This window comes from Haemorhous mexicanus, chromosome 19, assembly GCF_027477595.1.
Source record: "Haemorhous mexicanus isolate bHaeMex1 chromosome 19, bHaeMex1.pri, whole genome shotgun sequence".
Taxonomy (NCBI): domain Eukaryota; kingdom Metazoa; phylum Chordata; class Aves; order Passeriformes; family Fringillidae; genus Haemorhous; species Haemorhous mexicanus.
Window position 1 is genome coordinate 13,439,726 of NC_082359.1, and position 27,523 is coordinate 13,467,248.

The 27,523-nt window shown below is 46.2% G+C and overlaps 1 protein-coding gene across 1 annotated transcript in view; it reads right to left on the reverse strand.

Annotated features, from left to right (window-relative positions):
- TMEM132D (transmembrane protein 132D) overlaps window positions 1-27,523 on the reverse strand; it is a 208,189-nt gene that overhangs the window by 154,833 nt on the left and 25,833 nt on the right. Inside the window, exon 2 of the mRNA XM_059863227.1 lies at window positions 6,617-7,505. Within this exon, the coding sequence (XP_059719210.1) occupies window positions 6,617-7,505 (889 nt within the window). The remainder of the gene's footprint in view (window positions 1-6,616; window positions 7,506-27,523) is intronic.

Sequence of the window (27,523 nt, forward strand, 5' to 3'; positions counted from 1 at the left end):
TCTCTAGCTAAATAATGAGATTTTTCAGGCATTCCAAATTGTTTTATCCACCTATTATTACAAGACCTCATAGCCATGCCTAGAGCTTTTCTCTGCACTCAGAGCTATTGAAAGTATCACACACAAAATGCATCACTAACCCTGTGCTACAGAGGTGAGGCTCCTACAGATATCCCCAGTGTCCAAGGGCCCCACCAGTTTGGCCATGATGCCCAGCATCTCAGGCTGTGCAGCTCCAATAGCCCAAAGGCAAAACTGACAGCCAGGGCTTGGTTTCACCATTTCCAGTTGTTCTAGATTTAGATCAGACTCTATCTACTGTAATCCACATCAATTATTTTGTGCAGTGAACTATCCACCCCGGGCTATTACTATTGGTATTCTTTGTGATGGGGTTGAAGAGATCAAGCAGCACAAACTCTGATTCTGTACCAGCAGCTCCCTTACTCCATTCCCAGGGGAATTCCATGCCATGGGAAGGGGGAGGATGCAGCAGCCTGGAAAACAAGACACAACCACACAGCAGAGCAGTGGGGAATGCCAGTGCAGCAGCAGCAGCACAGAGGGTGCAGAGCCAGGGGGCAGACACAGCTGATCAGGAGGCTTTGGGACACTGTGCTGTGTGTGAAACCTGCCCAGGGCTCCAGGAGGGACCAGCAGGAGAAACTGCTGGAAAGTGACTGATGCTGTGCAGCCTGACATCTGATAGAGTGACAAGACAATTCATTACCAAGGTTTACAAGATGTTACAGGGATCTGTCAGACCTGTTTAAGTAATAACCTTAAAATCTGAAAGGGCTCAGACTGGCCATTAGAAGTAGGAAACTAATGTTCCAATTTTTTTGTGATCAAAAATGCACTTTGAGATTGCCTGATGCATTTCACATGAGTGTGCTCAACCTGGATAAATGCTCCCCTTAAAACATGTGAAAGCAACATTTGAAAAGTCAAACCTTTCCAATCATTTCATATCAAAGATTACTTTCCCTCCCATGAAATTATTCCCCAATGTACTCAGCCTTTATTTTAGAAGTACTTTGGAAACAGGAAAAAATCCTCACCTGGATGAGATTTCATGTTTTACTGGAATATTAGAGGAAGAGCTCCAAAGTTTTACAAGAACGTTTTACACATTCAGACACCAAAACACAGATACAAAGAGAGCCCCTAAACTTGTCAGCAGCAGCTAGGGAAGTGCAAGGGGCTGGAATGGACAGGTTCCTCACATCCTGGCTGTGTAATGGCCAGTGCTGATGACCAAAGGGACCCTGCACAGGTCACACGTGTGCCCAGCAGAGCCCTCGGTGCCCCTCAGCTGTGCTCACACACCTGCAGTCCCTGCCCTCGAGCAGAGGGCCCCAGCACATCCCAAGGTGTGACATCTCCCCAAGTGTGATGGATGGCAGGAGCAGCACCTGCACCCTGGCAGCTCACACCCTGTCAGGGCCAATCACCCTCTCCATCTGTCTTGCCTTCAGCAGCACAGCCCTGAGAGCCCCTCTCATACTGGCTCATTTCTGAAACAGAGGAGCTGCTAATGTGTTCTGCACTGAGAACTGAGCAGTTCTGGGGGGAGAAAACAACACTTCTGACATCTACTCCATGAACTGGGGCACTTGTAGTACCCCACCCCTCCCCTTTCTAAACAAATCACCAACAAAACAATCCAAACCTGTATTTCCCAGCTATAACCACCTTCAGCTGGTTTCTGCTCATGTTCTTCAGCTCCCTAAATTAAGGGGTTCTTTTGGAAAGCTAGTTTTCCCTAGCCAAATCTCAGTGTCTCCAGAGTGCAGCAGAACAACAATTCTGAAGTGCACCATCAGCAAGGCAGTAGTGCAATCCCAGAGTGCAGCTTCAGTGCCAAGAGCTCCCTGGTGTTTGCAGTCTCCAAGGGATCAGGAGTGGAGGCAGGCAGAGCCCTTCCAGCAGGACAAGCAAAATCCACCTGCCCAGCCTGCCTGGGACAGTGCCCCGGGGCAGGCAGCTGTGCCAGTCACCCCGTGCCTGCCAGCAGAGCTCCCACCCTCTGCTCACACAGCTCCAGGGCACTGCTGCTCCAGCCACACCTGAGCCAGGCTGGGGCCAGGCTCTGGGAGGAGGAGAACAGGCCTTGAGTGCAATAAACCTGAAATAACAGATGGCTGCAAAGGCCACTCGTGTGGGTAATGCTTTGGAGCTGTCTCTCAGTTCTCTGACACCTGCTCAGGCAATGTGAGTTGATTCTCAAGGCAGAGAACTGTTAACTGGAATAATTTTAACAGAAGGAACTATTTTCTTCTTCATATAATCTGCAAGTCCAACAGGAGGTAATAGAGTGCCCTAGAAGTCAATAGTTCTGAAGCACTTGTCTCCACAGTGCCACTGCCAATTTTGGGCCATTAGCAAGTCACTTAGCAGTGCAGGAAAGCTATTTTGCCATCCAGAAGATGGAAAAAATCATCTTTGCTTGACTAGCTGATAAACAGGCTATGAAAGTTAATTCCTAGTTGCAGAGTGTGCTGAACACAGCAGAACCCCCAGGCCTGCTGGAGAGGGGTGATTCCACCCAGCCCTGCTGCACCAACACCTCTGCACCAGCTCGTGTTGGGAAAGAACAGTTATTTCCACAAAGCAATAAAGAAATTACCAGCTATTACCACAAAAAAATAAAGACACAGGACTCTCATCTTCTTAGGTCACAGTGTCTAACCCTGCCTACCTCAGTCTTATTTTTACATCAGGACTGAGCAGGGAAAAAGCTGAAATGCAGAGGTTGTATTTCAAAAGAAGAGAATTTAGGTTTTAGTTATGAGAAGATTTTAGAAGCTGTTTAAACCAGGATGTGGATGAGGATGTTTTAACTGACAGAACCAGAGCTATGGAAGGAGGAGTAAAAAATGTACAATAGGATTCTTTTCAATGGGGCAGAGGAGGTACAAGTTCAGGGCTGAGGCACCATGAAACAGCCACATAATCTAAGGCCTAGAGAAGAGCCCAGCTCAGTTTTATGAGGCTGGTAACCTTCCTGATCACCACTTGTTTCTGCTATTTAAATGTGATTCAGCTCAGCACGAAGAATAAGATTTGATTTAGCCCAGCACTAGAAGAACACACAAGCAATTTGATAAAATGCCAGTCTTGTTCAAATTTTCTTGCTGTGTAAATTGAGTGCTAATGATCTGGACTCTGCTCCCCTCATGTATTTATGCAGCCCTTTTCATGTTTGCTGGATTATTGTCGACTGATTGTTAGATAAAACAGAATCAGAAGCTCATGTAACTCTTTGGGCCTTTTGGGGAAAATCTTCCCAATTATCAATAAGCACTCCTTATTCACCACCACAATTCCACACCAGCCCCTGTATTCCCCCAATTATCATCATTAAAAATACCAGAGGGAAGCCACAAAGCTTCCCAATAGTTTATAAAACTGGAACCTACAGATGTCCAACCCCCAGTTTGGGTTACAAATGCAGAAATAGCACTGATAGTTTAATAAAAAAAAAAAAACCTTATTTTTCTCCAGTATTGGAGGTTTACAAGTTTCTATTTCATCCTTCAATCATTGCCTCACACAGTATTCATGAAGTATAATTAGAAATTGAATATCTGTAAAAAGAAAAAAAGCTGCTGGTTTTTTCCACTCATGATTGCATCCAGGCCTAACACTCAGTAGCTCAAGGCAATTCTAGCTCTCTAATTTCTCTGCTGATTCATCTCCAGAAATAGGAAAACAAACTTGAAAGATTGCAAGCAGAAAGCATCAATCCTGTTGACTTTAAAACAAAACAGAAGGTTATGTTCATTAGGCCCAGCAAAACAAAAAAAGCTAACAAGCAAAGAACTGCATTTACAGTGTGCATTAGCAGAGCTCTCCTCCAGACTTTGGAAGCTCTGGCACCCCTGCACACACTGAGTGCCCTCACAGAGTTAACCCAGCAGCACCTGGGCTTGCTGCAGACAGGAGCTGGAATTCTCTTACACCAGAGCTTTGAGGCTCTAATTGCTGAAAGCATTTGGAGGAACTGACATGAAAGTCATGTCACAAATATAACATAATTTCTATAATGTCATATATATATATAAAAATTATATATATAATTTATATAATTAATGTTTATATTATATAATAAATTATATAATATAATTGATATAATGTCACAAACTTCATGTTTTCCTTTCTCAGCAAAAACACTTCAAATAAAGATCTCACTTCAGTTTCCAGTACAGGTACCATGAAACTGCAGAAAAACAGCAAAACAAGACAGACTGGAATATTTTCTATCAACACCAGGAAGCTTTCAGCACCCGTGATGGGAAGGAAGAAGAGCCTTCAGCCTTCCCTGGCCAGCAGCAGGGAAAAGAAGGTGGAAAAGGGAAACCAGTGTTGAATAAAGCTGAGAGATCCCTCAGTTTCCTAAGGCCCAGCTGAAGCTTTCAAGCTACAGCAATATTCCATATTTACCCACCATCTATGTTTTATCTCCTTCCTTTCCTCTATCTCTCACACTCATACAGAGTCAAGACAAATATTTTTAATTTCCCGAGCTCATTAAAAAAAAAAAAAAACACCTAGGCCTTGGCTCTTATGGCCCAACTCTTTCCCAAAATTAAAAACAGTCCATCAGTTCCACATTCACACCTCTGAATCTTCCCTTGTGCAGAACAGCACAAGATAAAAACCAAAGGTACCTTTCCCTAAACCTTTTAGCATTCAGAAGTTTCTAGAAGGCTCCCCTTGAGACAATTTCCTGTTAGAAAGGGGATGGGGTTTACTCTAGGCACAATAGTTCTGAACCAGAAAACACTCAGTAGTGATGAGTAATTTTTGACTTTTGGCTGTTTTGCATGTCTGTTTCTTCATTTTTGACCTGGATATCCTACATTTTCCATCTGCTCAAGCCTTCCTTTCCAGTCCACTGGAGCAAAAGCAATGGTAAAAGCATTTTGCCAGCAGCCCTTGGCCTCACGTCATGAACACAGTTCCAAATCTTGCTGCCACTCAAGGCAGAACTTTGAAAAATAATGGACTGGTTTGAAATAAAAATTAATACAATTGTTCTCATAAAAGAGTCACCTTGGGGGAGGGGGAAGAGCCTTTTCCTCTATCAGAGAGAAGATCGGAATGAGACCAGACAGATGGAGAACATGCCATGGAGGGATGAACACAGAAATCGCAATTCTGACCAAAAAAACCCAACCAAAACCCCCTTAGAGATGCTGTAACCCGATCCAAGAGAGGAGTGGCTCCCTAGAAGCACAATTAAACAATATTATTCCTACTCTGACTCTGCAGCAGCTCACGGTCTGAAAGCCAGGTGCTCTCAGAAAAGCAGGTCAAGAGAAATCCAAACTCAAGAAAGCAACAGCAAGTTGTTACAAAAGTCTGTTTCTAAAAGGTAACACCAAAGTGCTGTTTTTAAGACAAGAATGCCACACTCTTCATTTTGAACTGATATTCACTCCCTATTTTTAGCTTATTTTTTGTTTTATGCTACCTTAGATCTCAGAATAAAAAGCTACAATTCAAACACATCTTTTCCTTTTTGTTCCAGAAAATTCACTTTAGAAGTATTCCTTAAAAAGTTCAGGTGCTGCATTTTCATCCTAATTTAAACAAAGCAAGGTTTTTGAAAATTTTATAAACACCTCTGTAACAATTATCATGGTTGTAGCCAGCTCCACTTTTAATGGATTACAGCTCAGGGAAATAAAGATGCTTTGAAGTGAGATCTCTACGACTCTACATTTACAGAGTAAAAACAATAAACATTGCTTTAATTTTTTTAATGTTTATATTTAAACCTATTTTCAAATGTAGCAGAAGTTGCCATGTCTGCTGATGTGATGAAGTCATTAATACAGAGAAAAAGACAAAGCCATCCCTGAACACTTGAGGAACTTGGATTGTCTGGCTTGAAATCAGTACTCAGGATAATTTAAATCTTGGATTGACTCACAAGATGAGAAACTGGTATGGTTGAGGAGATGTGCTTGTTCTCCACCAGATGAAAAAGAAACAATTGCCCTTGAGTCAGCAACCAAGTGCTGTGGTTGTTCAGTTTATACATCACACACCTTCAAGGGAAAATGTCCTGATTTTAGGGCAAACCATTTCCCCCAGAAGTCCCCCACAAATCTCCCTGGGGGAAGGGGAAAAAATTACTGGGTTGAGCTCTTAGTACTGAGGCCAGTGGTGCCCAGTCTGAGTTACTCCTTACTCCAGCCAAGGCAGACCATGACTGTTCCATTTCCAATCCTACCTAAATGCCCAATTCTTGCTCATTTCCTGTAAATAACTCTGTGGATTTAAGCTTCATTAATCTCAACACGAGTCCAGTGAGAGATTAGAAGAACTGCAAACTCCAGCTCTCAAGAATTTAGATGTTATCCCCTCTTAGTCCATAGATAAGTCCCAGCTCTACCATTTCAATTTTTGTGAGCATTCCTCAAAGGAGAGCTTCAGGAAAAGGCCTCTCACTCCACGAGAGAGATCTCAGACAATTCATACAGTACCAGACTGAGCAACATGAGAACTGGGGAGCAGCAATGGATGGACTGTTAGGCCATTTACACAGAGAAAGTGACTTCAGAGAAACAAAAAGTAAGGTACCAAAGAAACAAAGCAGCCTTACCTCAGCGTGAACTGATCTTCTGTCGAGTTTTTAGCAACAGATACAAGGAAAGTCAGAATGTCTCCTCGCTTGACCGTCTTTGGTGCATACTGGATGACAATATTATTATCCAATCTCATTTCAGTTAAAGAAGGGGCAGCATGTGTCTGGTAAAGGAAAACGCTTCCAATCCTCTGCAGGGGAGGTCCCGACTCATCGACGTCGTTGCGCCCCGAGCGGATCCCGTTGCCTTTCCTGACCTCCTCCTTGGCACACTCCCCTCTCTCACCCCCTGCTTGGATGGAGTAGTAGAGCTCCACGGGGCTCCCTTCGGATCTCTCCAGCTGTTTCTTCCGGCCAGCCACCACGGTGGGGGGGTTGAACCAGCTGGGCAGCAGCTCCAGCTGTGCCACGCAGAGCCCCAGGTCCCCCCGGAGGCGGCAGCTGCCGCGCACCTCGCGCGTCTCGCGGAAGGCGAACACGCGCAGGCAGGGCAGCCGCTCCGCGGGGCTGTACTCGTCCCAGTCCCTGCCCACGATGTAGAACAGCACCTGCACCCTGGGCTTGCTCAGGTAGATCTTGGTGCTCATGATGTAGGCCTGCAGCTTCCAGTTAAAGGAGAACTTGTTCGTAGATCCAAAGGGATTTGAAGACAGCATTAAGTCCTGGGGCACTGGCTGTTCAATGGAAAAAGGCCCATAGCTGGCGTTCAACACGGGTGGACTCTTGGATTTGTAGATCAGAAAGGATTCCACCCGGGACTGCAAGCTGGAGTTCCTCATAATATCCTGGTTGGCTTCCTTCAGAAAGAAGGACACATCGGCGTTGTGGATACGATAGGTCACCGGCAAGTAAGTGGGCAGCAAAGAAAACCTCTGTATGCTCTCCAGGATCCCTCGACTCTCAGTCACTGTTGGGAGGAAAGCAGAGTTTGAGAGATCAGATCTTCAGGTCATACTGTGACACAACCTGGCCGACTGTGCTGAGGGGCTGGACAGGCTGCAGCTGGGATTAGTGGCAATAAACCCCATCAGTCCATGCAGAGGAGGCCTAGGCTGACAATGATTTATCCAGTCAGCTTGGAAAACAATGCTTTATGATACATTCTGCATGACAGCCAGATCAAAAGAAGTAGCTTGTGGAGGTTTACACGTGTCAAAGGTCACATCTCCACTGCAATGAACATTCATCATCAGAGACAAATGACCCAGTCAGCACCTGCAACCCCAGATCACTGCACAGGCACATCTGAAAAATCTGATCCTTACAGCAAGCTCCAGCTGTGCAGGAATCCAATGCAATGATTTTACATCAAATGCTGCAAATGGACTGCCCAAGCTCACTTCAACCTTCTGAGCACTCTCAAGCAATACATGGACTCTAAACAGTTTCCTGCACAAGGCTGAATTTCACTTTAAAAATATTTGGCACAATAGCCATTTGCACAACAGCTCCTTTACATCACTCTGGGAGGATTTCAAAAGGACTTGTATTTGCATCCAATTTACAGTCCCTTCTGTTTCCCTTTATACATGAATAAAGGGTTTTTCTGTAAATCACCATCAGGATTCGTATTGTCTAACCCTCCACTGTCCCCTCATCCAGCTGCATTGTCTGGAGGCTGTACATCACTGCAAACAAAGAACATTTCCAATGGCCCTGAGCCTCTCCCACTGCAGGGCACCTATTTGAACTCTGCCAGCCAGCAATTACCTGAGGCAGGCAAGCTCTGCATCCCTTCTAGGAATGGCAGTCCCAAAGAATACAGAAACTCTAAAAATACAGATGCAAATCCAGTGTCACCTTTCCTGTTGGAACAGCTGACCTTTGCGCTCACGTTCTCTACCCTAATTATGAAATAAATTGCCTTTTTATTTTCCCCACAGCAAATTCAAATCCTTACCTTTATTCAGAAAGGGGACAAAGGCATCCAAAGACAACCCAGTTTCTCAAGCTCTAATTCACAAATGCTTTAGCAGTCTTTATTTTTTTGTTCAGCATCTGACCTAAATATTTATCTGCTCATGAGTACTGTGGTGGCCTAAACTGAGGCACTTGCTCCTAACCATGAATCCTCCATTTAGGTGCTGCAGCCCACTCTGCCAACCTCAGCCAAGCCACTTTTCCTGTGCTACTGTTCTAGGTCCAAAAAATAAATAAAGGGTATTACTGTTTCTTTCCCCTTACCCTTTGTCTGTAGGCTGCAAACATAACCAGCTTATCTTACTATTTAATGTAGGAGCAGCACCTAAATGCCAAAGCTGTGATTTTCGTTAGGGTCTCCAGGCCCTAACACAATGCAAAACAAAGTGAAGTTAAAAAAAAAAAAGGGCAAAATACTTTCTAGATGTAAAAGCAAAACTATCTGGCTTCTTAAAAGAAGATAATCCACAAAATCCCATAAAAACCAGCAACGAACCAAAACAATCTAACCCTAGATAAGGATGGGCAGCACTCAGAAAGAACCAATCTCAGAATGGAAGAGGCCAGGGAGAAAGGACTACACAAGTTTCAGAGCTTCACAAAACCCTTCTCTACATCTTGGAAAAGAGAAATTCCTCTTCCAATAAACAACTGCAATAACACCTCACATTATGAGGTTTAATTAAGTCCCCTCAAACCACAAAGCACTGGAAATAAAGTCTATCTGAAGGACCAGGAAAATGGCCCCAGCACACAGCAACATCTGAGACTGTGAACTGCCAGAGCACTGAAAGCCTGAAATCCTGTGACCCTCCAGAGGTGGCAAATTCCCCCAAGATCTGCTATAAAGATCATTTATTATAAACAGCAACGGCAGAGCTTTCTCACAAACAAAACCACCTTCACTTTAGCCTTAGTCTTTTGAGCATTCAGCTCCCACTCTCTCTCTAGACAGTGACTGAGAGCAAGTGAAGTTTTTTGAGCCCTTTTTCTGGATAATCCTCCAGCAAGGATTCCTCCAGCCCTGCTGGCTTTGGGGTCCTGAGCTGCAGGGCTGGAGCTCTGCTCTGCTGCACTCCTCAGCTTGCCCAGCCCACAGCACCCTTCCCCATCCAATAACCCATTTATAAATTCCACACTCATGTCATTCTCCTCCCAACATCTTGGCAGAGCACAGCAAGGCATCAAAGAAGCAACTTGGAGAGGAAAAAACTCTGAGTATTCAATTTTTTATTCCCCTTATTTTGATTGCAGCTCCCTCCCTTGTGATCCACAGGGAAACATACATTATTTTTATATTAAAATTAACAGAGTGTTTCGCCTCATAATTTTTTAATCATTTATTTTAGTGCTTAATTATCTGAGGAATTAAAAACTTTTCCTCTGCATTCCCCATCCCCACAGGACAATGTTCCTCAGATTTTGCAAATCAGTGACTCTTCAGAACAGGAGAGCAACACAAGCAGGGAAAAATAAAAGAAGAGAAGGTGAATTGAAAGTATGAAAATAGGACCCAACCTCCCAGCTGGAATAAATGCATTGGCTTTACATTTCTGGGCAGTGGCAATCTGGTCCCCTCAAAGTGCCCTTCCCCAGCACCAGCTGGGAATGCACACTGCATTTGAACTGGTTTGTGCTGGAAGCTGACAGCAGCTCTCCAAACAGCCAAAGGCCAAAAATCCAAACCATTTTAAACTTTTATCTGGGGAGAGTTATAATCAGCACAAACAAAAAAAAGTCTCAAAAACAACACGGAGCTCTGCTGTACCATCTGGATTTTGACCGTGGAAGTTTATTATGGATTCAGAAGGATAGGAAATTAAAAACAAAAACAACTATCAGCGTCCTTAATTACAACCATGACTATTTTTGTAAAAATTATGCATGTTTTTACAAAGGCAGAATTGCAGAAGATTACCATTTTGTTTGTTATTAGTGAGACTCAGCAGAAAAGCAGTGTTTTAAAGATTTATATTATATAATTGATCCTAAATATTGCATTTCATCTATACCCTCATAATCCAAGCTCCACTGGAATAACCCACCTGAAAGTTAAGCCAAGAGTGACACAGTGACTCTCTCACTTGAAGTACATCAAACAAAACAAAGGATGGGGAACAGAGCATCAAGACAAAAGATAAATTCAAGACCTGCAACTGACCTTTCCTGTCCCACCATGTCTGGAAACGTCTCTACATGGAGACCCAGGCAGCAGAACCAGCACTCTGCTGCCAGGAGAGGATCCCAGCAGTGTGCAGGAAACCAGCCAGCCCTGCTGCTGATGCCATGCCTATGCCAGGAGTGGGCACTCCTCAGCCCCTCGCCACGAGGAGGGTCTGACCCCTGCTGCTGTGGAGTCTGCTGAGCATTCCAGTCCCTGGCCACCTGAGATGTTGCCATAGGATGGTTTTCTTTCCTCTCTCCTTAGTAAACCTTCCTCTGGCTGGCACAGTTTAAAAAATACTTGCCATTGATGGAGGAAGCAAACAATCTGTAGGTCAGAGAATTTGAAAGCACCTGAGGCAAAGGCAGCAGGTTCAGTTTGCTCCTGCACTCAGAAGGAACCCATCTCAGAATGGAAGAGGCCAGGAGGACAGGATTACACAAGAGTTTCAGTCACAGCTGTGTGCCCCTGCTGCAGTCACCTTTCAGTGACACTGCCTTCCTCACAAAGGCACTCATTCTGTACTGCACCCTGGCTAAAAACCTGCCACCTTCATTTCTCCAGTGTCATGGAACAGCAGCTCTCAGTCAGTGACAAACCACTCCTCACAGCTCAGTTCTACTGCAGTTATTGACCATGGCTTCAGAAAATTGAAGGAATCTGCCAGCCCACAAACTCCATTCTCTATTGCCAGATCCTTGGGATTGCAGCCCTCACAGTTACTTTATTTTTAAAACAGTTCAATCCACAATCATCCAGCATTCATGAGATATAAAACTCTTCCAATCAATTATATAATGCTACTATTAAAAAAAAGTAAATTGTCTTTTTCTTGTAGATTGAAGGGAACAGCTTCTTAGGGAAATTGCCTTCCCAGCTGCAGGCTCAGGCTGGTAATGCAGTAGATGGAATTTGTTGCTGTATCTTGGGGATTGAGATAAGTGGTTCTTTTCAGCAAGGCCAGAAATTTTACCTTTTTAGTTCATTTCAGCTGCTCTCCTTGAATCTTCTGAACACTTCTGCTCTTCTAGGTTTGCTATGAATTGAAATCATTTCAGCAAAAGTATCTAGAAAAAAAAATCTGCTAGCCTGATATATTTTCAGCTCTGGAAAGTAATGTTGTGGGAGATGCTTGCTCCAATGAAACTTCACACTCACTTCTGAAAAATTAAGGTATTTCAGCTTTAACCTAGTTAAATGGCTGAATGTACTAACACTGAAAAGGGAGGCATTTGAAAGCCATGCTATGAACAGTGAGTCCCTTCCCCAGGTGCAGCTCAGCCAGCTTTTACCAGAGGGATGATCTGCTCTGCCCCTTTGAGGCACAGCAGACAGAGAGGACACAGACTGTGCTACGTGAAGATCTGAGCAGGATCATTTCCAGCCTGAAGGGTTTGGAGGCTGCTTGTCCTGTTCCTTCTCAGGTTCCAGCATCCTCCACAGCCCAACTGGAGCTTCCCAAGGAGGATTCCCCATCTTCCTTCTTTTGCCAGCCTTGTGGCAGCTTCAGCTTCCTCAGACCCATCAGCAGTGCACTTTTCACTTTTGGATTAAGGCTTGCTTTGCTTTACTGCCAGCAGCTCTGTGACACAGTGGCAAGAAGTAAGGGGAGGCTGAGGATTAAACCAGTCTGTTTTTCCTGTAGATTTCCACTGCTTTGCCATATAAAGTTTAAAAACCCCAAACCCACAATAAATACACAAAAACCAACCTCTGCCAAACCACCCCACCCTCCTGTTGAGCTCCTGGCACAGGCAGGTGAGGAGGCTGAGCCATCCCACCTCCAGCACAGACACAGCGTGGGGGTCCCCCCCTGCCCCAGCAGCAGTCCAGGGGTGCTGCTAGCCTGCAGGTGACCTTGTTCTTCCAAAGGAGCATTCCTTGTGAATGCATGGTTGTATTTAAGTCTCCAGTGATCCCAATATTCCCCACATAGCTGTGCAACACAAGGCTAAAACAGCAATGGATCACTATCAAGTAACTGTCACTATTCACTCTGGAGCACTGATTTCCCATTATTCTTCACCCCCTTGCTTGGAAGAGGAAAATCAGCATAATCAGGAATCAAAGAATTCAGCCTCTCTGCAGCAAGAACCCTGATCTCTCCTCCCTGTGCTGTGGCACCACTAAAGAACAGTTTCCAAAAAAACCTCCTGCTTTTGGGAACCAGCAGCATTCTAAAGGGCAAGTACCCAGAGAGCAGTGATAAGGCCAAATCGATGTGTCACAAAGAGGGAGGCAAAAATAGAACCCTGCAACCCAAGAGTCATGCATTTATCTGTAACAAATTAAAAAGAAAAATGGCTTCGAGGCCCCAAATCGCCAATTTCTTTTTAAGTCCTCTCCTTATTAGCATTTCAGACTGCTCTGCCTACTCCACTTTATAACATTCCCTGTGACTGCTTCATCCTTGGGAAATTATCATTCTTCTCCAAGAGCAATGCTGTTCCCAACTTCTCCCTCTTCCCCCAGGTACTCCAACTCTCATTCCAGTTCTGCATCTCTCTGCAGACCTTTTTGGAAAGTCAGGGAAAGATGATTTGGACACCAAGGCTGCAGACCACACTGAAAAGCTTCTTGGTGAAAAGGTGACTCCTCATTTCTTGTAAGACAACTTCAAACAAGCTAGAGTATTTTAAAGAGTAAAATCTACACTTAACAGCAGATGCTGAATGAAGCAAATTGAACTTCACAAAGATGCAGACAAATCACCTGTCCCATCACTTCTAAAAGGACTGCACATTTTCAAACCATTCTTTTTGTGAAAACTATCAAGCATCACTACTGCAGTGAGAAACCAAGAATTTGTCAGTGTTGAGTCAGACAAAGAAGGAAGGACTCTGAGCCAAGATGCTTAAACCTCTTGAGGATCTGCCTGAGCAGAAAGCCAAGGCAGTTACTGATGTGCTTGAACAGAGGCCTTTGCAAGGGGAAACATCACAGCCCGCCCAGCAGAGCACATCTGAGCCACGGTTGCAAACATTCAGAAGGCTTTCTGCAAAGGGAGCTCTTGCTCCACCAGGGAGGAGCCAGCAGCACAGAAACAATCCTGAGTCCCAGCAGCAGCCGCTCTCTGATTGCTCCGAGCAGGGCAATGAGCCAAAGCCAACATGAATGCATCCCTTCCACAAGCCTGACATCAGGAGCTCCTTGGGGCTGCCCTAAAGGATAATTCTGGAGGCTCAGCCTCACCACCAAAGGGTTTCCAGCCAGCACGTGTGCAGTGAGAGCAGGCAGTGCCCCCGGGGTGCAGAAGCTGCTGGCACAGCCCCCAGAGCCCGGGGTCACACCCTGTGCCTGGCTCTGGTGCCCAGCCCAGGGCTGCCCAGGGGCTCCCTGGCACAGACACACACTGCAAACCCAGCAGCCCCAGCTGCCTTCGTGGGCCTCACCAACAGGCTCACAAAGGCCTTTTCACAACAGCACTCAGCTCTGATGACACAATATTTTCTTTGAATATCGCATTTTACTGGCTTTTCAAACTTCTGTAAATTAATCATTGATATTAGAACACATGACACCTGATCATTCATTAGAAGAGAGATGAGCAATCCTGAAGGTGTTTTATTATTCACACTGACAGATAGATAAAGAAATAATTTAAATAAAAAGGCCTCAGAGGAACACATACACCTTTATATTATCAAGTGATACAAAAATGATCAGAGAAAGATCATATAACAAAGGCAAGCTCCCACCTGAAAAGGCAGCAAAGTAATAATTACAGAGAAAAGTATTTAGATAAAAGGATATGACACTGTTTCACAAAATGATGTCAGCCTGAACATCAAAGAGCAAAGCAGTGATGGGCACCACAAAGTTTACAGTGAGAAAAATCAGAAAAAAAAGAGCAAACAATAAATAAACCAGACTCACAGGCACACTAACCACGGGGGGATAGGGAAGGAGTGGCAGAGGAGGATTCTGTGACAGTCCAGGCACAGGGCACCAGTGAGCACAGAGGGCTGGCCCCAGGCCATCAGCTGCAGGTGATCTGGTACCAGACAGGTGAGAGGCACCAGGGCTCCCGTGTGCCACTGCTCCAGCAGGCACAGAGCTCTGCTCACTGCCTCACCCTCCTGACAACAGCAGCCCTGCTCCTGCACTCCTGGGGCAGGTGTTCAATGAGCCAGGAGAGCAGAATGCAATGCAAGAAGCACAGGGACAGGGGAGAGCCACTTCAAGCTCAAGAACTCTAACAGCAAAAGGACAGATGAGAGCTGCTGTGTCCAACAGACTGAAGTGTCTGAGGCTTTCCACAGCAACACTCTGTGTGTCCATTTCTGCCCTGGCCCCTCCTCACTCATGGCTGTGCTTCCAGAGAAAGCAATAAATGAAGAGCTCAAAGATGTAAAGAACAAAACACAGTCAAACACACGAGCAAACAAACCCCACACAATTAGAAAGCTGAAATACTTGCCAAGAATATCTTGACTTAAACACAGTTTCTTAATGTGCTTATGTCTGGGAACCAATAGAAAGAGAAGGCTGAGTAACAGGGAGTGCAGAGTGCCAGGAATCCACCATCACCTGTCCAATTGCTCACGACAGAGACAGGAGAACAGGACTGGCAGGAACAGCCTGCCACTGTTCACCAGACCCTCCTCAGACAATCAGGTTCTGCCTCATGTGTCTGCAAAACCCCCTCCTCATTTTCTGCAGGGCTCCCAGGGCTGTGCAGAGGCTGCAGTTCTGCTACCAGGCCATTACTGATGGGAAGAAAAAAGAATTCTAAGCATGACATAAGACCCAAGTCAGCAGAAGGAGCAGAGCAGGTCCTGAGCTGCCCTTCCCTAAGACACCCATGTCTGTGCACCCTAAGCCAAGGCCCTGCTCTGGGAGCTGCAGCACAGAGTGTTTGTGGCTGCTGGCTGAGCCTTCTTCCTCTTCAGAGCATGGGGGGGTGTTTTGAATTCATTTTAATTTTATTAATCCATATCGTGACTCTACATCTTGCTGCAGGCTCTGTGCCTAATACTGAATTTGTAGAACCAACAATTACAATATTGATCTTCAATAGCTACATTCTCTAACAAGGCCAAAAAAAATGAAGAAAATCTTTTAAAGTCTTATTTAAATAACATCATAGTGCTGGTATATGCAGTGAATTTCCAGGAATTTCAATAAACCCAGCAATATTTCATTAAATACATTACTGTCACACATTTAACATTCAATAAAGAAAGTGCAGCTTAAAAATACTTGAGAGTGCTCTCAGAAAGAACTGAAGATAGAAACGGGTACCTGTTCAGGCACCTTTCATACCTGAGGAGCCTGGAAATTGCAGGGGACCAGAGAAGATACACACACACACACATCCAAACAAGCACAAGGCTGATCTGCTTTTGGCACCAGGGCACACGGGCAGAGCTCACTGACACCTGGGCATTTGTGTCTCTGAGATCTCTGGGACAGACACTCCACACACCTGGGAATGCAGTGTCCTCAACCCACAGGCTCCTCCTGCTCAGGGGGTTCAGGAAACAAAGCCTCAATTCCTGCCCTGGAGAGCTTTCTGGAACAACTCCTGCAGCTCCAAGTCTGTCAGCAGCCACAGAGATCTCAGCACCTCCCCAAACACAAAGGCTACACAAATTAATGGAGATGAGTAAGAGCTTTCCTGGCATGCTCCTACAGCCCCTGCATCACTGGCTCTCCATCCTCCCCAGAAGTTTTCCTGTGCTGCCAGGTAAGCTGACACACTCCCCAGCCTTTTCATCCTCTTGTCAACCAAGGGGGAGCTGGGGTCCCTCAGAAATTGAATTTGCCTGAAAAAAAAAAAAAAAAGGGCACCCAAACACCAGAATAATTAATCAGGCAGCTCTTCAGTCTTATTCTGATATGTCCCTCTATCTTTAAAATCTCTCTTCTTGCTCTGGAAATAAACTAGTGTGCTCCTCTCCCAAAGGTCTCAAAAGTGTAACAGAGGAGAGTCAAGAGGACTGAATTATCATTTTACAGTCCCATGATGTTTTGTTTCACTATCCCAGCAAACTCCAAAGGGCATGAACCCCCAAACTTATCCACTACTCATTTAACTCAACCTAGGGAAAGTCCTTTGCTCATGCAAATCTGCAAAAACTCATTCCAAAAATTACTGTACCTTTTCAAACCACTTTCACTCTCTCAGAGCCATTTCAAAGTGCTCTCTAGATGAGCTGGCACTGATGGATTTGCTGCAGCATTCAACACTCCCTAAACACCAAAAAAGAGATTCTGCCTGAAGAAGGCACCAATGTCTTTCTCAGCACTTCTCTGGGAGTTTGTTCTGCCAGTTTTGAGCCATTCAACATTTCAACACAGATCCTAAAAGTCACATGAAAACCCACCTCAGCTGAATATCTTGTTTTCTTGAAGGCTGACCAGAAACTGGAATGTTTAGCTGGATGGCACAGTCAGAGTCCCCCCAGAAGGATGCCATTGCATGGAGCTGCCTGCTCTGGAGATTTAACTGCAGGACAGCTCCTCCTGGAGAGTGTGGAGGATGTTTGATATTCAGCAGCAATAGGGACTGCAGGGGAGCTGCACAAGAACCACTGGCAGCTCAGGTTATTTTCCCCTACCCTGCAATTAGCTTGGATACTTAAAATCCCTGCTCCTTGGACATGAATAGTTTTGCATTCAAGTCCCACTGAGCAGCTTTCAACAGGAGATTTCAGAAGCAGTGGTGGAAAACACACAGTGGAAAGCCCAGGAACAATTACAGTACATTTAAAACAAATTACAGATACACTTTCTGCCAAAGCAGCTCTTCCCACGTGCAGAAGCCCCTGTCTGAGCCAGCTCTAAAAGGCTGGCTCTCCACACATTCCACCCAATTAGCCTCACCGAGGTCTCGGAGGATTTGCATGTGTGAATCCACGTGCACATCTGAAACAGCTCACTTGGGATTTCCTGTCCCTGTTTGTGTGCAGTTGAGTGCAAACCCTGCTGCAAGCAAACATATGAAGTTGTGTATATCAAGTCTGCACCAAACTGATTCTACAATTGTGTAATTGACTGATGCTTCACATCACTGCTTGTAAATAGCAGATGAAAAGCTGAAGGTCTCTAATTGAATGTCTCCAGAATAAAGAGCAGTGTCTGCCAGGTGGAGCAGGACAGATGGTGGGATCTGTGGGACAGAGCAGCCCAGCAGAAAGGCATTACCCCATTTCAGCTCACCTGGAGCCTGCCCTGGCCACTGCATTTTGTTCAGCAGGGCTCATTTACAGAACTGCTGCTGCATTTTCATATATTCTACTCTAAGTCTGTGTGGATAGCTGATTTTTCAGTTGCCAAGCTAAACTAATCAAAACCTAAAAACAATTCTCTCAGGTCAATCCAAAGTGAAATACACTTCAGCACCCCAGCACTACAGGAGGGAAGGAAAACCCCTAAGAAAGACTTAGGAAAGGATAATGTTCCCATTTAAAAATTGAAAAGAAAAAATTTAAAGCCACCAACCTGTCTTCTCATTTCCATCTTACTTTTGGAATATTTCCTTCTCAGAAAAGCTACTCTGCATCTCCATTTTAACCCACAGCCTTTCTACCACACTGGTGTGTGTAAGAGCTACTGGAACTTTAAATTTTTTTAATTTAGTACATTCATAGTAAAGGCAGTTCCTTTAAAGCTTGACATTGGTTCCCTGTGAATGGCTGTTCCTGAACATACCAGCTACCTCTCATTCTCCTAGCTGGATAAAATCAAATGATTGGATAAATGGAATAAACAGTTGAGCAAACATTTCTACACCTAGTTATCATAATCCACAAATCACTACCAACTGTTGTTTTATTACATAACAAAAAGAGGGATTAAACCTGTATTTGGAAGACAACAAATATATAATTAAGACCAAACAGAAAAGTACTGATTACTTAATCTAATTTACATTACTATCTCTTGTTTTACAAATTGAGATAAGCTTCTTTACATATCCGTGCATGCAGCCTGCAAGTACTTCAGACCCCTTTCCCTGAAAAATGGTTTGACTTGATGGAACAAATCACAGAATGTACAGACATTTACTGCCTGGCACTTTAGGAAATATCCAGGAATAAATCAACCAAGACAAACCACTGAAAGTGAAGGAAATCAAAAGCATTAAAATGACATATTAAAAGTGTTCTGCCAAATTACATATGGTTCACAGAGGTGCCACATATAAAATTTAGGACTTGAGTGCTTTAAATTGTACAAATAGCAAGGAGCATTAGTGATCCCACAGTCACTGAAAGTGAGGAACTCCTCACACGGGAAGGAATTTCAGTTCCCCACTACTCCACCTGCAGAAGGAGGCCAGGGCAGACTCGCTGGCAATACCTTGGGAGGAAATACTCGTGACAGTGAAGAGTCTCATCAGAACACACAGAAACAGGAGGAGCTTTCCAGGGGGAAGGAGCAGACAATGGTGGGCACACGGGAGCACTAAGAGTGTGTGCTGATGGGTGACAGAGGGGTGCTCCAGGGAGGGCTCTGTGCTGTCCCTGACAGGACAGGCTCACTTGTGTCCCCTCACTGCTGTAATGGGGTGACAGAGGGGTGCTCCAGGGAGGGCTCTGTGCTGTCCCTGACAGGACAGGCTCACTTGTGTCCCCTCACTGCTGTAATGGGGTGACACAGGGGTGCTCCAGGGAGGGCTCTGTGCTGTCCCTGACAGGACAGGCTCACTTGTGTCCCCTCACTGCTGTAATGAGGTGACAGAGGGGTGCTCCAGGGAGGGCTCTGTGCTGTCCCTCCCCAGCAGGACAGGCTCACTTGTGTCTCCTCACTGCTGTAATGGGGTGACAGAGGGGTGCTCCAGGGAGGGCTCTGTGCTGTCCCTGACAGGACAGGCTCACTTGTGTCCCCTCACTGCTGTAAGGAGGTGACAGAGGGGTGCTCCAGGGAGGGCTCTGTGCTGTCCCTTCCTGACAGGACAGGCTCACTTGTGTCCCCTCACTGCTGTAATGAGGTGACAGAGGGGTGCTCCAGGGAGGGCTCTGTGCTGTCCCCAGCAGGACAGGCTCACTTGTGTCCCCTCACTGCTGTAATGAGGTGACAGAGGGGTGCTCCAGGGAGGGCTCTGTGCTGTCCCTCCCCAGCAGGACAGGCTCACTTGTGTCCCCTCACTGCTGTAATGGGGTGACAGAGGGGTGCTCCAGGGAGGGCTCTGTGCTGTCCCTGACAGGACAGGCTCATTTGTGTCCCCTCACTGCTGTAATGGGGTGACACAGGGGTGCTCCAGGGAGGGCTCTGTGCTGTCCCTGACAGGACAGGCTCACTTGTGCCCCCTCACTGCTGTAATGGGGTGACAGAGGGGTGCTCCAGGGAGGGCTCTGTGCTGTTCCTGACAGGACAGGCTCACTTGTGTCTCCTCACCCTTGCAGTGGGGCTGCAGTCACTGGGTCACACCCACAGTACTGCTGTGCTTTTCTCAGTGGTCTCCTGCTCCCCTGGCCCCTGCTCCCACCTGGGGACACCCAGGCTCACGCTGGAGCAGAGCTGCCCTGTGCCAGCAGCCACCGGTGCCCTGCTGCCTTCCTGCAGCCTGGGCTGAGCAAAGCCCTTCTGTCCCGGGGAGGGGAGCAGCTCAGAGCCGTTCCTGGGCTCCCGTTTGCACCGGGAGGGGGCTGCTGCTGTCCCCGCTATAAGGGAGGTGTTTGCTCTGCGGGGCACCACAGGGTCTGTTCTAGAGCAGGGAATTCCCGGGATGCCCCAAAGGCACGGGACATCACCGCTCTCATGAGGAGCTTTGTGAGAAGAGCAGTGTTTGCTCTGTGAACACCACAGGCTCTGTTCCTAGAGCAGGGAATTCCCGGGATGCTCCGAAGGCACGGGACACCACCGCTCTCATGAGGAGCTTTGTGAGAAGGGCAGTGCTTGCTCTGTGGAAGGAACACCACAGGGTCCGTTCCTAGAGCAGGGAATTCCCGGGATGCCCCAAAGGCACGGGACACCACCGCTCTCGGAGCTTTGTGAGAAGGGCAGTGCTTGCTCTGTGAACACCACAGGGTCCGTTCCTAGAGCAGGGAATTCCCGGGATGCCCCAAAGGCACGGGACACCACCACTCTCAGAGCTTTGTGAGAAGGGCAGTGCTTGCTCTGGGGAACACCATGGGGTCTGTGCTCAGAGCAGGGAATTCCCGGGATGCCCCAAAGGCACGGGACATCACCACTCAGAGCTTTGTGAGAAGAGCAGTGTTTGCTCTGTGGAACACCACAGGGTCCGTTCCTAGAGCAGGGAATTCCCGGGATGCCCCAAAGGCACGGGACACCACCGCTCTCGGAGCTTTGTGAGAAGGGCAGTGCTTGCTCTGTGAACACCACAGGGTCTGTTCCTGGAGCAGGGAATTCCCGGGATGCCCCAAAGGCACAGGACACCACCGCTCTCGGAGCTTTGTGAGAAGGACAGTGCTTGCTCTGCGGGGCACCACGGGGTCTGTTCTAGAGCAGGGAATTCCCGGGATGCCCCAAAGGCACGGGACATCACCACTCAGAGCTTTGTGAGAAGGGCAGTGTTTGCTCTGTGGAACACCACAGGGTCTGTTCCTGGAGCAGGGAATTCCCGGGATGCCCCAAAGGCACAGGACACCACCGCTCAGAGCTTTGTGAGAAGGGCAGTGCTTGCTCTGTGAACACCACAGGGTCTGTTCCTGGAGCAGGGAATTCCCGGGATGCCCCAAAGGCACGGGACACCACCGCTCTCATGAGGAGCTTTGTGAGAAGGGCAGTGCTTGCTCTGTGAACACCACAGGCTCTGTGCTCAGAGCAGGGAATTCCCGGGATGCCCCAAAGGCACGGGACATCACCGCTCTCGGAGCCAAGCAGCCAGCAGCCCTCGTTTGGCACAGCACCCTTAGGGCTTGTGCCCTCCGACTCCTTCAGCCCGCTCCAAGGTCACAGGCTGGCATTTCCCGAGGGTCAGGAGTCACTGGCTTCCCCTCCGTGTGCCATCCCTGCTTCAGCGGTACTCCCTTCCGACCCCAGGCTCAAGGCAACAAATTACTGCTTTGTGAGCAGACTGGAGCTGGGAACTGCTCCCGAGACAGAAAACAAGGCAAGGCAGTTCAGCAGAAATAATGCAGGATAGAAAGGGGGGACACATAAAACCAGCAACCCACAGAAAACACGAAAGAAAAAGAGAAGATACACCTTTTCCCCCGCTTGGGTCAAAAAATCAAACAAAAAATGACATCAGCCTCGTTTATAAATCAAAGTAGCTCAGCCTCTTTTTTTTTGGTAATAGCAAATGAAATAGCATCAGAATTAATAATGTCTTAATTCAGATAGAATTCTCCTCCACTAAAACACAACCAAAGGGGGGAAAAAAACATCCAAAGAACCTCAAACCACTCACTTTGTTTAAAAACAGGACCTGCAGGTCTTGTGTAAGACACTGTCCTTTCAAAGCTGCAGCACACAGGAAGGTGAGCAGGAGCTGCTCTTTAAATGAAGGGGACTGAGGGAGAACTCTGTATTTAATTAGAAGGCACACCTGGGGATGGTTTGGCTGATTGCATGGCTTAGCAAAACCCCACAGCTGCTCCTAGTTAAATGTGTTTGTGAGAGCCTTCTACAGCTTTGATGCTGTTCAGTACTCAGAATGGCACCAGCTGTCTCCAGCAGTGCTTTTCCTGATATCCCTGCCTGCACAGAGGTACTCACAGGGAAATTTCCTGGGAGGAAATTCACTGGGAGCACCCACCTCCTCATGGCACCTCCAACAGCCCTGAGCAGCCACACACTCCAGGGGTCACTTGACCAAGTTCTTCTGGAAGTATTTCAAGAGTCTTATCAGGGAAGAGTTAAGAGTTGCAGGGGGTTTATTGCTTTTTGTGTTTTGATTGAAGGAAAAATTGCAGAATGGTTGTTCTCTGAAAATTTCTGCAGCTGTAATTAGGGAGTGTTTCAAATGTGTTGCCAATTAGCTTAATTGGTGTGCAGGCTGATTGAGACCTGAGCAGGAAAGGTTCCTTTTTACTTAAGGGGAGGAAGGAAAGAAGCAAAGACCAAAAATTCTCATAAACTTGCTAAGAGGACCAGAGGAAGTATTTGACTTCATGAGCAGTAGCTCACGATGAAGTAACAACTCCCCAAGTATTTGAAAAGAATCAACTCTTTGAAGATTGGTTTCAGTGCAGCTCGCTGAGTCCCAGACTAAGTGCTAGACTAATCACAATTTTCAGCTGTCTCTATGATTTCATTAGATCAGTCTGAATATAGAATGTGGTACATTTGGTGTTAGCTGAAGCTCTGCTGTGAGCTGTAAAGGTGTTCAGCTCCATCAGGACAGGGGTAGGAGCTGCAGTCCCAGGCACTGTTTGCCTTCCAGTACCAGCAGTCCAGGCCCCTGACTCTGGACCACAGGTGTTCTAGTACTGCCCTGTGCCTGTTAATGCTGCACTGACAGGCAGTTACAAGGCTCTGGGGAGGCAGTGGAGAGCACTGATGTTGCCTTTACAACTAATTCCACAGGTTCACCAAGGAGGCAGACATCAGACCATTCATCTCTGCAGCGTGGATGTGCTGAGCCCCTGTTCCTGGGCTGTGCACAGACACAAACCCACACAGACACTCCTGTCCCACCCCTGCTACCCCACAGAAGTCAGTCACTACCCACACCACCCCAGAATTCTGCACAGAAAAAGAAATTCATGCCTGTGGCCATAATTGCCTTACCTACATAAACAGCAAATCTGCTTTTTGTTAGAATAGTGCTGAAAGTAAAGCAAAGCACAATTCCTTTAATTATGCAGCTTTTGAGGCTCCGTGTCCTGCCTGGGACTTCAATAACAAGAGATTTCAGTGCTGTGCAGCTTGGCTGTGGTTAAATTATTCCAAGAAAGCCAAGAGTAATCCACTAAACTAGGTTTAGTTGGCATAAGGGACGCTTGAAATCAGACAAGCAGAACGTTAGAGCTGACAGGGCTCCATGGTTGTACTCAGAGTCCATTTCTCCACACCCTAAACTACTTTTTAATTGGTTCTGATTTAAGAACCAATTAAAAAGCAGCTCCAAACAAAAGAATTCTTCTAGGATTGCCCATGTTTGATTTTAGCATCTCAAGAGAATCTAAGAAATTTAATCTCAAACCAAATCTGCTGTTTTTTTATCTCAAACCTTGAACTATGGGCAAGCAGTCAAGATCCAGAAACAAACAACCCCCCTCTCTGCTTCTGCCATAACTAGGATGGTCTCTTGGCATTGGTATTTTGCATTCATATGAAGCCAGTGAACTAAGAGAAGACCAAGAACCAAATCAAACTACAAACCATAAGGACTTTGTCTCATGGATAGTTGACAAAAACACGGCTCAGTTCACTCACTGCCTCAAGTACCAAAGATTTTCAGTCTTTCTAGGGCAGCTCAAGCAGCTCATCACGGTTCCACGCTGAGGTCAGGTTTAAGTAAAGCTGTTATCCTGTGTTCATCAGCCTGTGTGAGGGCTGAGCCAGTCCAGAGGTCACACACACCCCACACAAACACCAGGCACAGGTGGGAAATGATCCTGTCAGAGCAGAGCAGCACTCTCTGGTGCAGAGCACACCCTTCTGTCTGCCAGTAACACTGAGATCAGAAGAGCTAAAGGAGGTAAATGTATTACAATTTGGCAAAAGAATAATAAATGCCCTCCTTATTTTATTTTAATACTTTTCTCAAAACTTTGCATCACTCAATTCAGCCGAAATTTCAGGAGGCTGCTGGAATTTTGACTTTTCTTGCAGAGCTCCTTTCCTGATCAAGGTGTGAGCATTAACTGGTAACTACTCCCGTTCATATGAATAATGTCCATTTTACGTTTTCAGCTGCAGTGCAACATCCAGTTTGAACTGCTGCCTGTGAAAAGAGTAGATTCAGCACATCTCATTTATGTGCTTATCTAAACTGGAGGCAGCCACACAATATAATTTAGTGTATACAGCACTTTGCTAATAGAGAAACTGTGCACTGAGTAGCTTTTACTCAGAAGGTTTCTTTAGCTTGGAATCCAAGCATTTAATACAGCAGAAGAATTTCATTTTCTGGGGCACGGTTTCTCACTGACACAGGTGCTCGTACAGCAGAATTTACAGAGTCCATTATCTGCTCAAATAGGAAGCACAAGAAGTGATCATGCAAGAAAAGACGTTATAAAAGACTTCACTTAATCTGAGATTTGTGGGACTAGGGCTCCAGTTTAAACTTCAAAAGCTAAGTCTGAACTCCTGCTGGAGGAGGATCTGCAGATGATGGTGGGTAACTCTGGGAGCTGCCCTGCCCACTTGGACAAACCCTGGGGGGAATTCCTACACACTCATTACACAGCACCCTTCCTCTTGCTGAGTGTCTCTGAGTGGGGAGAGGACACAGACATTGCCAGGCCGTGGAGAGAGGAAAGAACAAACACCACACTTCTCATCTGGGGCTGGCAGCATGGCAGGGGAGGGAGCAATCCCTGGCAATGAGCAAACCCTGGCAATGCCCAGCTGTGCTGTGCTGTGCTGTGCTGTGCTGTGCTGGGAGGTGAGCACACATTTCCCTGAGGCTGGAAGGGCAGGCTTGAACTGGATTTGTGACCACTGTACTGGGAGAGGGAAGTCCCAGAGCCCCTGCTCTGGGAGGAGATGCTGCTTGAGGGGAAAGGGAACAGTCTCTTCTGATTTCCTCACAGTCCAGTGGCATTCTTCTCTGCTTTGGGCACTGGGAACCTTTCCACTCTGAGCGTGGGGGTGAAGTGTGCCAGGCTGACACAAGCCCTCACTTAATCCCAGGAGCACACATGTCACGGGCAATCAACATCCAGCCCTCCGTGCCAAGCTCAGCCATGGGTTTCACCTTTGGAACAGGAGCATGAGTCAGGGCTCCCTGTGATACATTTCTCAGGAGGCCTTCAGTCATCCATGGGGATGTGCCTGTTCCTGAACAGTTCAAAGCTGTCACTTCCCATCTGCTGTTTTATGACAGGATGGCTCATCAAAATACAAACAATACAAACTGAGACACAGACTGAGTGTAAAGGAGGTACAGCCTAGAGGAGTTCCAACTTCATGATGTTGGGACTCAGTAAATGACAGCAAGGTATGAGATGGCTGAATTTCATTGGATTAAAAGGTGGGATTCAGTACAAACTGACTCAAGAAACAAAAGGATAAGGAAAAAGCTTTAACTGAGGTTTCTTCTGTTAACAAAGGATACCAAGGCCAGGTTGGATGGGGCTCTGAGCATCCTGAGATAGTGGAAGGCTCCCTGCCCTGGCAGGGGGGTGGAACTGGATGATCTTCAAGTTCCCTTCCATCCCAGAGCTTTCATTGAGACACCACAATGAAATGGAGACCTCAGGGTAGCCACGGTCCGTGTCAGCTGCACAGATGTGCACACAGGGGTACCACACAGAACACTTACAGGCACAGGCAGCCCCAGACCCAAGAGAAGCTCCTGGTTCTAGACAGAACACTTCAGTCCAGACTCTAACCTGGCTGTTGAAGCTCAGCTTGGAAGCTTCCTTGCAGCAGAGTCAGTGCTGAGAACGATCAGCAGCCACTGGCCTTAACGAGCCCCTAAGTAAAGAAGCTCCTGGATGCTGGCAAATGCCAGCCTGGCTGGGGACACTGTCCCTGGCTGCTTGAAACAGGACAAATTACTCTGCTGGCTCTGTGCAGTGCTTAGGAAGTTTGAGTCCCTGTCACAGATTCTGCTGTTGGTAGCACTCTGCCGAGGAAACCAGGGCTAATTAACACAGAAAGCAAGAGCTGGATCATATTTAAAGATGTACAGGTAGATAAATATACTTTCTACCTGCTGGATGGATTCAGGAGATGAAAAGGATAAAGCCCAGCAGCAGCCAGCATGCAGTGGCACTCTGTCAAAGGTGCTCTGAGTTCATTATCACCTCCAAAGGACAGTTCTCGCCGTGCTCCAGCCATGAACGTAGCACAGGGAGATTTCAAAGCAGGTTACATAAAACCTGTTCTTGGCAAAGATCCACAGTTTTATGTTCTGAACCATCTTCTATGTTATGTTTGGTTTCATTGTCCCATTCTGATTCTAACAATACCATGGATAATAAATGAATATGTTTCACAACTTGGTAAGATAGCCAAAATGCCACTGCCTACCTAATGAGCCTCATAATTGAGTTGTAATGAATTTTATGTAGTGCTGTGTAACTTGAATGATGCAGGAGACACTGGGAAGATATTTAAGAGGGAAGAATTCTAATACAGTTTTCAAAAGAAAGGATAAAAATAATCACTATGTTACTCACCCGGCTGTTACTCCTGCCAGGATTCAGTTTAGGCCCCTGAGATTACTCATGTGAGTAAATCAGTCACAGGAGGAAGGCTGCAGAAATGAGCCCTGGGACACAGCACCATAAGCATACAAGCACCACCATGCAAGCATCATGAAGTCACCCCAGGACATTCCTAAGGTGACGATGTTGAGAAGGCTTTTCTTTGTGCAGCATCCAGCTAAAACTGCAATGCATTCCTGTGAAGAGATGTTTGACTGACATGAAAGCCTGGGAGTTCTGAAGAAGTTAATATCCACTTTTAAAATATTTTCTACTGATCACGATTCAAGCATAAAAGCCAAAAAGTAAAGTCTCTAGTCTTTTGCTTGTTTTGTCTCTGTATTTGATGAATATTACCTCATTTTGATGTCAACTGAAAAGGCAATTAAAAATGAAATTAGGTCAATAAAATGAAAGAAATACTTTCAGATCTAACTTGCTGACAAACTTTTTGTGGAATAGATGACAACTAACAAATAACATGCTTTCACACAAAACAGTCCTTGAAGCAAAACAAGGAAATTCAAACACCTGACAGCACTTGGGTGAGTTTCCAGAATATTCTGAAATACATGGAAGATTAAATACAAATGGAAAGAAACA